The sequence below is a fragment of the Puntigrus tetrazona genome, chromosome 2, assembly GCF_018831695.1.
Source record: "Puntigrus tetrazona isolate hp1 chromosome 2, ASM1883169v1, whole genome shotgun sequence".
NCBI lineage: Eukaryota > Metazoa > Chordata > Actinopteri > Cypriniformes > Cyprinidae > Puntigrus > Puntigrus tetrazona.
In genome coordinates this window covers 7,224,188-7,236,494 of record NC_056700.1, presented here as the reverse complement: position 1 = coordinate 7,236,494, position 12,307 = coordinate 7,224,188, and the positions used below count along the sequence as shown (strand labels likewise).

The window sequence follows — 12,307 nt, the reverse complement described above, 5'->3', positions numbered from 1 at the left end:
TGTAGCATTACACAATTTCAGTACAAAATTAAGGTACCAGTTATTGATTAGTATTTCTAAGGTGTGCCAGTAACCACTGTTGGATTATTTTAAGTCAAACACGTCCTGGTTTAAATGTTTTAAAAATTATAATTTAAAACAATCATTAGAAATTCAGAAAAGTAATCAAATGTAATTGTTACATTACTTTAATAAAGTAATTGCAACCGTTAAGACGGTTATCTGTAACCTATCCCACTGCCAAAGTAACCTTCCCAACACTGAATAGAAGAGTAAATATGCAAAAACATAAGCAGAGCCATAGATATTTCTCAAATTGGCCAAATAGCATTTTCTCTCAAATAGTATTTTTAAAGGATTAAAAATGGCTAGTTACACTGATAAGGTTTTAGATCTTTATTCTTTGGCTAAAGGAGCCTGCTCAAAGCCAGGAAAATACAAAGCAACTTTACTAACACTGGTACACCAACTGAATAATGCTTCATACACAACATAACAAGAGCTTAATATTCTGAAGATTTTTTTGTATCAAAATCAGGAGGTATTAATGTTGAAGTCCAAAACTTGCCTGATACCAATACTACTTCCACCCTCTGCAAGTGGTTAGATAATATTATTGAGGACAGGGCATTCTCAGGTCAAAAAAAAAAAGGTTTTCCACCTAAAAAATTAATACAGCTTTAGAAATGTATGAAAATAGAAAGCTAAGAAAAGAAAAATCTCATTTGGATGTCCCGTTAAATCTTACAGTGAATTTGTAAATTAACCTGAGCGCTCTTGTGAAATGACAATTTGTTAGTGTACACTGTTTGAAAGCAATAAATAGCACCACAAAAAGCCTGAGTCAATTGTAACAAAAATATTGCTGCTGTTTTCTGATTGTAATGTGAAGCTGAAGCTGCAAAAAAAAAAAAAAAAAAAAAAAAAAAAATACACAGGTCTGTTGAATTAGTTGCATAGTATAAAAGAAAGTATACAAACAAGATTATCCCTCAGTCACAAAAATGAAATTAGACATCCGATTTAAACTTTGAAAAACAAAACAAAACAGCACTTAGCCTAAATAAGTTTAAAAAAAAAAAAAAAAAACAAAACTGAAATTTCCATGAGTTATTTAAAAAAAATTAAGGGGAGGATATACGAAGACCTCCTAACGCTACAGCGCTGTCATATGCTTATAAGATATATGTATATATATATTTAAACGGAAAAAAAATTGAGACAAATTTATAAACATAAAACCCTTCGATTAGCCTTCTGTGAATGTGGAATGTCTCAGAAAATACCAAGATTATGTAAATATTAATGCTACTCATATTTTAAATTTTATTTTGTGGCAGGAGAAGAATGAACCATTTTCCATTGTTTAACATCATAATCTCATTTTATAAATCAAATTCACGAGCTAGGCTGTTTAAACTGAGATGACACAATACTGAGTTACAGGGTGAGAGCGTATGTGCAATCAGTTGAAACGTGAATAAAAGTGCCCCATTGACAATAGCGCTCTCTCCTCTTGGCAATTTGAGCTACAAGAAAATGTTTAACTGAAAAAGGAGAGAAAAAAAAAAAATCCTCTGTCTCCAGCAGCATATATAGTATCTGTTTCACAACCCTTTAAGGCACCTCCACATCAGACAAAAAGCAAGGACTTGGGTTATTTTCACATAGTAGTGAATTGATTATGTCCTCAACCTGAAACTACAGCCACCTTCAATGTGTGAATCCAGTCCATGTGAAGGCAGTCCGTTTCACTTTCCACAGAGACAGCTCACATACACATACGTCTCTTCATTATAGTCCTGAGGCCCCTCAACTATCTCAGTCGGTTGCACAGATTTGGGCACAATCACCGCTCTTCCTTCCTCATGGGTGACATATTCTTTGTCAAGAAGTACATTAGACCCATATGAAGCTCAGGAGGCAGTGACGCCTTCCCATTCAACCAAATACTGTACTTTGCCGTCATTAGTGACACGGCGAGCGAGCACGCGGTACTTCTCTCCACAGGCCAGGCGTCCTGCAGCCCCGAAGTAAGTGCTGATGGAGCTCTTGAGGTGGTTGAGCTGGGTGTTGGGGTCAAGGCCCTGCATGATGTCCATGCCGCTGTAGAGGCAGGAGGGGAGGGGGCTTGGCTCAGGAACGTTGTTGCTGGGTTGCAGCTCTGGGTTGCAGGGAGGCGGAATCTCTGGATTTGGGGGCTGCAGTGCTCGCCGTGGACGTCCCCGGCGTCTCTTGATCGGCGGCTGTGTGACAGTGGGCCATAAGCATCCAGTGCGTGGACCACTTGGACTGCCCAAGCTAGAGATTGACAAGGTACACAAATCATACAGAATAAGAGTTATAGTCTGCTACTGAAAAAAAACAAGGCTCTGTTTCTCTGATAGAGGTCAGCAAAAATATTAAGTTCATCTGAACCTCGTCTGTTTTTTTTTTTTTTTTTTTTGCACAACAAGAATAAGTTAAAATTAAAACTTAGCAAGAAATGTATATTTAAAAACATATTTTTTATACAATTTGTAAAATTACTGTAACAATGCATTTTAAAAGTGAAATTAAGCATATTTGTATCATTCAAAAAGTCTGTATAAAATGTACGAATTAAAACAAATAATTAATAAATTAATATACACTACCATTTAAAAGTTTGAGGTCAGTAAAATTTTGTTTTTGAAAGAAGTCTCTTCTGTTCACCAAGAATGCATTTGGTGGGGGAAAAAGCGAAAACAGGAATATTGTAAATGAAATATTATAAATTAACATTTACTACTTTAGTAATTGCCATTTTTAATTTTAATATGAAATTTGTCTATTTTAATATATTTTCTATCTGAATACATTTTAAAATACATGATCATTAAGAAATTGCAATATGCGGTTTTCATGCTTAAGAAATATTTCTTTTTAATATCAAATGTTGAAAGCAATTATTCTGCCTAATATTAAATGACCAGTTTTTCTCTTTTGTTAATGAATATTACGTTCAGAAGAATAGCATTCATTTAAAATGGGATTATTTGTAACATTGTCAATGTCTTTACCGTCACTTCTGATCAATTTAATATGTCTGCGATGAATAAAAGCATGACTATCTTTTTGGCTCTTAAACTTCTAAATGGTATCATCACACTGAGAATGAATAACTGTCATGAAAATTTATTGAAAAATAAGTCACCTGGACTGCCTTGAGAGGGTGGTTGAGGTAGTTTCACTGGTGCTGGTGGCACCAATGGATTCAACATCTGAGGTACTTGACGAAGGCAAAGATTTCTCACTTTTAGCACTTAAAAAAAAAAGAAAAAGAAAAGGGTGGAATTTTACAATTTAAAAATCAGTTTCTAGAAAGCATTTAGTGTTAATCCCTGTCTCACCTTTTTGAAGCCATCAGGTCAAGTGAGTTGTTGTCGAAAGCTGGAAACTTCCCATCATTCTGCATTAAAAAAAATGTAAAAAGTTAAAATGTAAATTTTAAAGGTCCATATTAATTAAACTGCGTGTTTGTAGGCAAAACCAGTAAATAATGTAAAAATTAATCTCACTTCTTTACCTGTGACAAAAGTTCACTTGATCTTCTCAGCTTGGCAAGCGTCTCTAATGAGTGTGTGTGATGCTTCCTTTTTCCTTTCTTCACTCCATTAGTAACAGTGCTATAGCAATTAAAAAATTAAGACCAATACAAATTAAACTGTAGCTTTGAGTACAGTACAAGATATTTTCACGACAGTGAAGCCAATATAATTAAATATATAATGACTTACCCAGATGAATGAGGAGGTTTGGTGGCCTTCCTGCCTTTGATTTTGATCTCATGGGAGGCTTTTTCCGGCTCTCGACCTGACAGGAGCTCAGAATTCTGGGGGCTGGTGGGAAGCGAATTCGTAACCCAAACAGATGTTTCTTCTTTTTTATCTCTTTTCCTGACATGAACCTTAAACCGACGAGGGTAAAAAAAAAAAAAAAAAGAAAAAAAAGACATTTAAGTTTTACTGCATTAAGGTAAAATGCCACGATAGGCATATAAACAAACTCACATGTTGAGGTTGCTGTTAAGTGCTTCCAGAATGCATTCATATCGTTCTGCTCTTGGGGTATCTGCAAGCTGGAGGTACAAAGCCGTAAGTTAAATAAAGAGAACATTAACACTAGGGCAATTCCAATGACTAGCCAGACCGATACCTCGCCAAGCTGAAGCCTGTCCCAGTTTTCATTGATGTAAGTCATTAGCTCCAGCTCTGAGTCAAAGTACTTCTTTTTATGAATTACACTCAGGTTATAAAGGCTCAGGTGTGCAACATCTTCCCTATGAATGAAGACACGTGATAGGAAGTTAGGAATTTACAGACATTTTTTGCTGATATTATTAAGATGATCATTTAAAAAAAAAAACTACCATCATTTACTCTACCTAACAACCCGGCCTGGCTGTTTTGGGTCACCATTGACTTCCATAGTACTTTTTTTTTTTCCTACTATGGAAGTCAATGATGACTAAAACCTTTATGAACTTTTTCCAAAACATCTTCCTTTGTGTTCGGCAGAACAAAGAAATTCATACAGTAAATGACAGAATTTGGATAACACAACATGTATATACTATGAAAAATGTACACTACGAAAGACAGATGTGTTATATATGATATATATGAAACAAAAAAAATTCTCCACTATTTACAGAATGCTATAAATAAAAATAAAAAAGATATCACAAGAAAATCACTGTAAAAGCTACAAGTAAATTTAGCTAAAATAACATTGTAATGTACCAAGTAAAAAAAAATAGATATTAATTTTGAGATTATTTTGAGATATTATTAAATGATTGGCACTGAAACATTTGATTTAAATTACAAGTGCTACAAGCTTATCTTAACAGGGATAAACAATCAAACAACCAGTAATGACCAACGTAAGAAAAAAAAAACCCCTCACCATCTCAGAGGCAAACGTTTGAGGTACTCTGGTCCACTATTACAAACAGAACAAATAAATAGATAGAACCTGAGAATAAAGAAGGTAAATGTTAATCAAAATGACAATACTTCTATCACTGACTTTTATTTAATTCAAATAACTGGAGAGCAGTACTTCACCTGTCTCCAAAGAGCATGGGCTTCTGAAAACATTGGATGCAGGCTTCATGAAACCACTGTTTACACTTATTGCACTGCAACATCTTCAGATACCAGCTGTGGGAGGAAAGAGTCTCATTACAATTTCGCTGGGGCCATTCTGTACCTACAATCATTTTCTTGTGATTCAATGTCTGATCTTAGTGGTGTTCATGCTAAAAAGATCTATATTAACCCACACTGTTTTCTGCAATAGTGTCTATGCATTGGACTTACTCGCCAGGCCCTCCACAGTAGCAATAGCACTGCTGGATGTTCGTCTTGTGGCCCTGGTCCCACACTAAATCTTCAAGGGCGTAAGGCAAAGACTGCTTCATTTCCTGTAGGGCTTTGGCATTTGGCCCTTTTTTCAGTGCACCGCCTCTCTATGATTTTAGAGATAAAACACAACATTTCATGATAGATAGTAATGGCTGCTAAAATACAGCTAAACGGTTATTTTAAAAAAAAATGTATTTAATACAGGATACTACAAAGTGTTTTTATATTCAATTTATTATACAACAAACCCTGCATCTGTTGCAAGACAACTGGAATGCATTCCTAAGTAACAGGGTTCTGTAACTAAAATACTTGTAAGTTATGTTATCATTATTAAATAATGATAAGTTGCATGTAGCCTATTCAAACAGTGCTGCACAAGCTAGCGGTGTATCGGCTTGTTAGCCGATAAATGTTACATTTATTATATCAGTCACAGTGTTCAAATTGGGATCTGTAATATTGTGCAATGTTTTCAAAGTATTCTCTTCTGCTCAGCAAGTCTGCATTTATTTGCACAGTTAAAAAAAATACATGCCTGATTTAAGAATGGTGTTTTGAAAAAAGGCCAAATATTGTTTTCCTAATTTATTTAATTTAAATTGTGCTTTGTTGGTATGGTTATAGGTATATAAAAATGTTTAGATTTAAGTAAATATTTTTCAATAGTTTTGTAATTTTTTTTTTCCCTTTGAAAAGGACATTTGGCTATTTGGTATATTCAATGGTGAAAAAAATGGGCAAAATGTGGGGAAAATAATGCAAAAAAACATGAATATTGAATATTATGTTACTTTTTTGAGTAACAATTACTTGACCAAAGTAATTAGTAATTTAAATACAATATTGATGATGTAATTAGTAACAGTAATTTTTTGAAAGTAAGTTTTGAAAGTAACTTATTTAACACTGGTCCACACCTAAAAGCAGAGTCGGAAAGAAAATTGCAGTCAGTGCATCTCTACTCTTTACATGATGAAGGGAAACTCTTCTGGCCCTTATGCACTTTAGATAGATTCCTTCAAAAGGAGTGAGCGTATCATCAACATACCTTTGTTGTTGTAGCAAACACGCACTGTCTGCACAGCCATTTGTCATCAGAGGCAATAACACTGGAGTCGATTATGGGAGCGTGGCATAGCTGATGGTATCCTATGGAAGAGACATTATCGGGATGAAATAGTCCCTTATATAGATGTGTGAAGTGACTCAGATTTACAAAAAAGAATAGTTATAGTATACCTTGTCCACATTTGTCACAGATAACTATTTCATTGGGAGGCTCGGAGCTTTCATTCTGGCATATAGAACAGAGCATTTCCCCTCCACTGTCCCCTGAAAGGAGGAACAAAGAAAATTAGGTTTGCGGATGTATATAGCCGTTTCATCCTTTACAGCTGGGAATAGTGGATCTCATTCACTAATAATTGCAAAGATTATTTCCTATTTGTACGCACAGGAGAACTTTTCATTACAAAAATTCCCTCTTATTTCACAAGACATAAATTTGTTTCAGGACTGCAATCTAATGTTTTGTAAATCTGGAAAACTCCAAATAAGCAAGAGAGGTTAATAAGCATGCCAGAGGTTAGCCATTTGAATAAAACATGCACTAAACATTTCCATACAAGAGCTTTACGCAAAACCTTTCTTTTACAGCCTTTAGGCACTCTCTGAAGCCCTGTTCAGACTGTCAGCCCAAACCCAATCTAGTGCATATCCGCATGGAATCTGATTTGAATAACTGACTGTCCACACAGCATATCACAAGCAAACTGTTTCATATCCAATTTGTATTTTCTTATGTGCTCTTTTGTTTCTCAGAATGTGCATTGGTTTCTATGGTAATGCCGTTGAGTTACGCCTATGATGAAAACAACAGTAACAGCAATACAGGTGTTCTCTTATGACATGACAATATGTTGCTGTCACGGACGCGCTGTATTAATATATTTTGTCTTATGAGGCAACGGCAGAAACACAGGAAGCCGGGATTTGCGGCTTTATTCCGTGCTGCCATCTCCGATGCTTTCAAAACACAAAGAGGTACGTGTACTAGCATTAGATTTTGGGTTTTTTTTGCTTGACTTTCACTTCGCAACAACACAAGCTCGTTTCTGCAAAGGTATTCGGTATGTTTTCTGCAAAAACCTCTGATGGGTTTTATACGGCATGAGGATGTGAAAAAGCTGGGCTAAATCGGATCTGAGAGGTCAGACTGAGACAGATTTTCAGATATACGATTTGAATAGGATTCCAAACCACATACGAATGTAGCTAGAAGCTGATTTGCACAAATGGGGCTTCATGTAGTTTGCTGCCGTTCAGACCATCTAATTATGATCAGATTTCAGTCGGATTAGCAAAAAAGACAGTCGAAAATCTGAACAGGCTTAAAAAAGCATCATCCTTGAGCAATCACAAGTGTGCTTTCCTAAAAATGCAAGTTTAAACAAACATTTTAGACATTACAGACCTCATTAGGCAGCTACACAAACATGTACATTGACTTCATTATATATAGAATTGATGCTCGTTATATAGATTTTCTTATTCTTATTATTTTATAGGGGGAAAAAAACTAGGTGATGGGGATGGATCATTACGATTATCGGTACTGTACGGCTCTCGGACAAATTCCAAATGGAACTGATCATCTCTAACCCCTTGGAGGTTTGGAATGCACTTGGCGAAATGCATGCAATTTCCTCTTTATCTTCAGCTGGGATGTTCCTGTGACAACGCAGCATGGTCTCTGTCAGCAGATGTCGCTGTTTTAATGCCATAAGTGTCTTTTTATTGTTAGTATAACTGTTGCAAATAAACATGCATTTTTATGTCAAATCATTTTTTCAAATATGCTAATATATAAAAACTAACAATGCATAAAACTTAAAATATAAAATGTGTATTTTTTATGCTGGTGCCCATCAGGATATCTGCTTAGTGCCCACCTCCAAGGTGATAGGCATGATCACTTCCATTTGGAATTAGTTTGTGAACCGTGCAGTACCGATACGCTTATCTAGCCATCCCTACAAAGTGATAAAGGTGTAATCTTAAATAGGTGATACATACTTCCAAGGTGAAATGTGTGCTTTTCGCATGCATGCTTTTAATTGTTCCTACATTTTTTATAGGTTTAGAATAGATTTTTTTTCAGGTAAATCAGTATTTGTTTCTGAAAACATTCATATGCAACTTGTGCACACGTATACTTAGTGAATGAGACCCAGTGACTATATTTATGAGATGTGGACAGCGCCTAAAGGTGACTAAAAGGGGTTGTCGTTCAAGAATATTACTGAACTACTAATGGAAATTGTTCAAACCACTTAAGATCACAAGGAGGAAAGGAGGAATGGTATGCCATAGTTGCTAGCTGAAACTGATGGTGAACACCACTGTGAAATACTTCACTGCAACTGCCACTTGAAACAAATAACAACTGAAGATAAAACTATGAGAGTTCATTTTATGCCTAAGCATTAACGCCTTTGTTAAATTGTTACCAAGAGATACACCGACAGATGCCATAGGTACCTTCCCTATTCTTGTCTCCTGGCTCGATGTGGGACTTACGGTTTGTGTAAGCCTGGAGACTCTGAGGTCTGTCAACTGTCAGGGACAAATTAAGAGATAACTCAGGCTGAATGAAGGAGATAGGGAAGAGAAACCAAAAGGCGGCAAACAGCAAAACCACAAGTCAGACAGCGTAAAAGCAGTAACATAATAGAAGAACTGACCAATCTTCTATTAAAATGACCAGAAGGAAAGCAGAAATGTTATTTTATAGCAAAAGAGAACCAGTATCAGAATAAGACAGTGTACGATGTGCATAAGTCTAAGACAGGATGAACAAGATCTCGTTATGAAACCCACCTCAGAGATGCCATCAAGACACAATAGACTGGTAACAGGCACCTTCATTTTTTAAATCAGAAAGAATTCTAAAACTAGTTGCATTTACCTGTCTGAATGTCCTTCCACAGAACCCAGGATTTAGACTGATCTTCAAAAATTACAAAGCAGCGATGCTTATGTTTATCTATCTGTGGAAAAAAATAAATAAAAAAAAAACTTCTGAATAATCTAGACACATTCTTTCTTGTTGTAGTGCGATTGATATGGTGCATTTATGTCTGCCCGCTACAAGGCAAATCATAGCATTTACAAAGCTTGCTAACGACAATCAAATTAAAAACAACAGATAAAACTTAATTTAGGATGTTAATGTTTATGCATCAATAATGTATTTGATGTTTATTTGATTTATATCAAAATTTGCATAGTGTTCACGTTTACTTTAAAAGAGCAGGGAGACTCATGGGAGTGGGTGGGCACTACAGAGCTCTTTTGGTGCAATTTATTGTTTGGTGAATCTCTTATTGGTGGGTTATTTTGCAGAATCAGGTGTATTGTAGTTTTCTCTTGGAATTAAAATTTTAAACAATTATTCACAGAATCTGCAAGCCGTTGTCTTCATTAAAAGCACATAGTATTGGTTAACAATCACATAGCTCACAGTAAGTCTGTATTTAACAGTTTATCATTATTGTTTACATTTTTCCCCTTATGTAAACGTTAAATGGGATTTTTTACGTTACTGTCATTTTTGTATGATAATGACCACCAAACTGTATAAATGACCGTTACCCCAGAAAGCCAATTCTACAATCAAAACAACACACAATCTTTATTTATTTGTGATTTATATTTTGAAATCATTCTGATTGTACAAGATCTCGTACACACCTTGGAAATAGTTCCCAGGTAAAAGAGGCCATCTGACCATCGGGCCAGGACATCCTGCCCTTCTTCAAATTTGCTGGCAAGTTTGGCCGTGTCAGTCAGCCCATCTTTCAGGGGAAATTGTGACAAGGGCACCGGTGATTTGTGTTGGCGACTCGGAGTTGACTTTTGATGGGCGGCCAGGTTATCTGCACTTGCTGAGTCTCTGTCAGATGAGTAAAACACCTCATGAAAAACAATTTCACCACACTTTTGCTTACATTAACACAAATATAGCAAACTGGACATGCTCAAATAAACAAAAAACAGAAAATGTAGTCTCAAACTACCCTGTAGACGGGTTAGAGGTATTTCACATGTAAAAGCAGAGAATTATATTTAATAGGAACGAGTGCACTTTGTATTGGCTGGTCAGTGAAGCGCCCAAACAGAATGACAGAGAAAGCTCTTTTGTTAGCAGCATAGCTGGAGAGAGCTAACAGGATTTCTCATTCAAAACAATGTGACTTGTAAAAAAAAAAGCCTCCCGTTCAAAAGCTTAAAGAGTTTGTTTCGTTGAAATCAGAAAACGTATGCTTGGAAGTATTTTTACCTGCTGGTAAATGAGAGATGAAAGCACCCCGCACACCCCCTTATTTTATTGTAACAGATTGAATCCTGTCTGGATTTCTCTTACCTCATTCGGCCACTTTCCCGGGTTACAATGAGTCACAAACACGAAGAACTACACCATAAACAGTCAGCAGGCGCTCCGCTGTGAATCGAGGTGGTGCTGCTTTTGAGAGATTAATCTAACGTATTAAGCGTTTTACACTACGGTAAACGGCTGATTTGGCTCATTCGCTCTCGCCATTTTGGTTTCCCGCTGAGCGGCGAGTGCATTGTGGGACGCGCTCGCGCTCCGCACGGACTCACTTTCCCTCACAAATTTGAAAAAGCGTTAGTGGGAGGATGTTTACATCACTCACACCGTCACATAATTCTGCGCTTCGTTGTCCCATTACACTTCCGCGTGACTTTTTCACTTTATTTTGACATTTAGACAATCAGAACGTTTTATTTTTGTCAATGGCATATAAGCATGCGTCTTTTTAAAAAAAATCTGATTTGAAACACGTGTGGTTTTTGTCTTAGATGTTTGTCTTTCATGTAGTTGAGAAAAAAAATGTAAAGCTTTATTGAATATTGTACCAGAATTTAGATTAAATAGATGTAAATGTAACGTGGGATAACCATCAAGCAAAGTTAGTTGTTTGATGGTTAGTTAATTAGTACCTTTATAACAAATTAAGATTAAAATTAAGATTAAAATGTCTTTAGGCAGCTGAGTTTGCATGCAAACAACATACCACCAGTCAGTTGTAAATGCAGTGAGCTAATATATATATATATATATTTACATTTGTACAGATTTTGTACGTTTTCTCAATTATCTATGTTTATAATATTGGCCAAAAGGCAACTTTCATGAATAAGCACATGCATGAATAAGCCTTTTGCAGATTCAACTGGCTAACATGTAATATAACACAAGACCACCAGCTTTTCCTGAAAAATACTATGACCTTTAAAGACTGAATCATGGATGTAGCACTATATTATTGTGTTCTGCCATGTAGCTTGTATCACTATGTACCTCTAAGTTGGCCTCACCAATGAAGCTGAGCCTCGCATGCCAGGAATACAAATGGTTCATTGTACTAGCCTTCACGCTAGCCTTTGATGTACGTTACCAATGTAGTCTTTACATTGAGCAGCACAATTTTTGAAAGTAGATCAATAATAAGGCTAACTTGTAACTTCTAAAATAATATTAAATAAACTATCAAATATACGTTAAATATGTATTTTTTATTTTTCCGTGTAAACATTATTTGATCATTTTACGAACCATTGGCCTATATGTATTTGTTTTTCAATGCAAAAACTATTTGCTAATTTATTATTTCATTAAACTACATTATAAAACATCAATTAAGTAAACAATTTTTAAAGATGTGCATTAACCTGTCGATTCATTTTTTTAATCAAACATTTATGTTTGCGTTATTCTACAGATTTGTCTTTGTTCAAAGGTGGCTGTGGCACAATGCACAATCTGTATGTTCCTTTAAATACCATAGCCTTTATTACAGCGCTACTTTAGTATCGGTGAGATACTATTA

At 35.6% G+C, this 12,307-nt stretch overlaps 1 protein-coding gene across 1 annotated transcript; it reads right to left on the bottom strand.

Moving 5' to 3' along the window:
• Window positions 1-381: 381 nt before the first annotated feature.
• On the bottom strand, window positions 382-11,405 carry mtf2 (metal response element binding transcription factor 2). The gene is given in 17 exon segments (XM_043224143.1): window positions 382-2,301; window positions 3,176-3,283; window positions 3,372-3,430; window positions 3,548-3,647; window positions 3,759-3,855; window positions 3,858-3,928; window positions 4,032-4,099; window positions 4,177-4,300; window positions 4,930-4,998; window positions 5,091-5,186; window positions 5,346-5,494; window positions 6,442-6,542; window positions 6,633-6,725; window positions 8,934-9,008; window positions 9,361-9,442; window positions 10,146-10,347; window positions 10,819-11,405. Coding segments are annotated over 17 exon segments (1,884 nt in total). The 5' UTR covers window positions 10,824-11,405; the 3' UTR covers window positions 382-1,916.
• Between the last annotated feature and the right edge of the window lie 902 nt (window positions 11,406-12,307).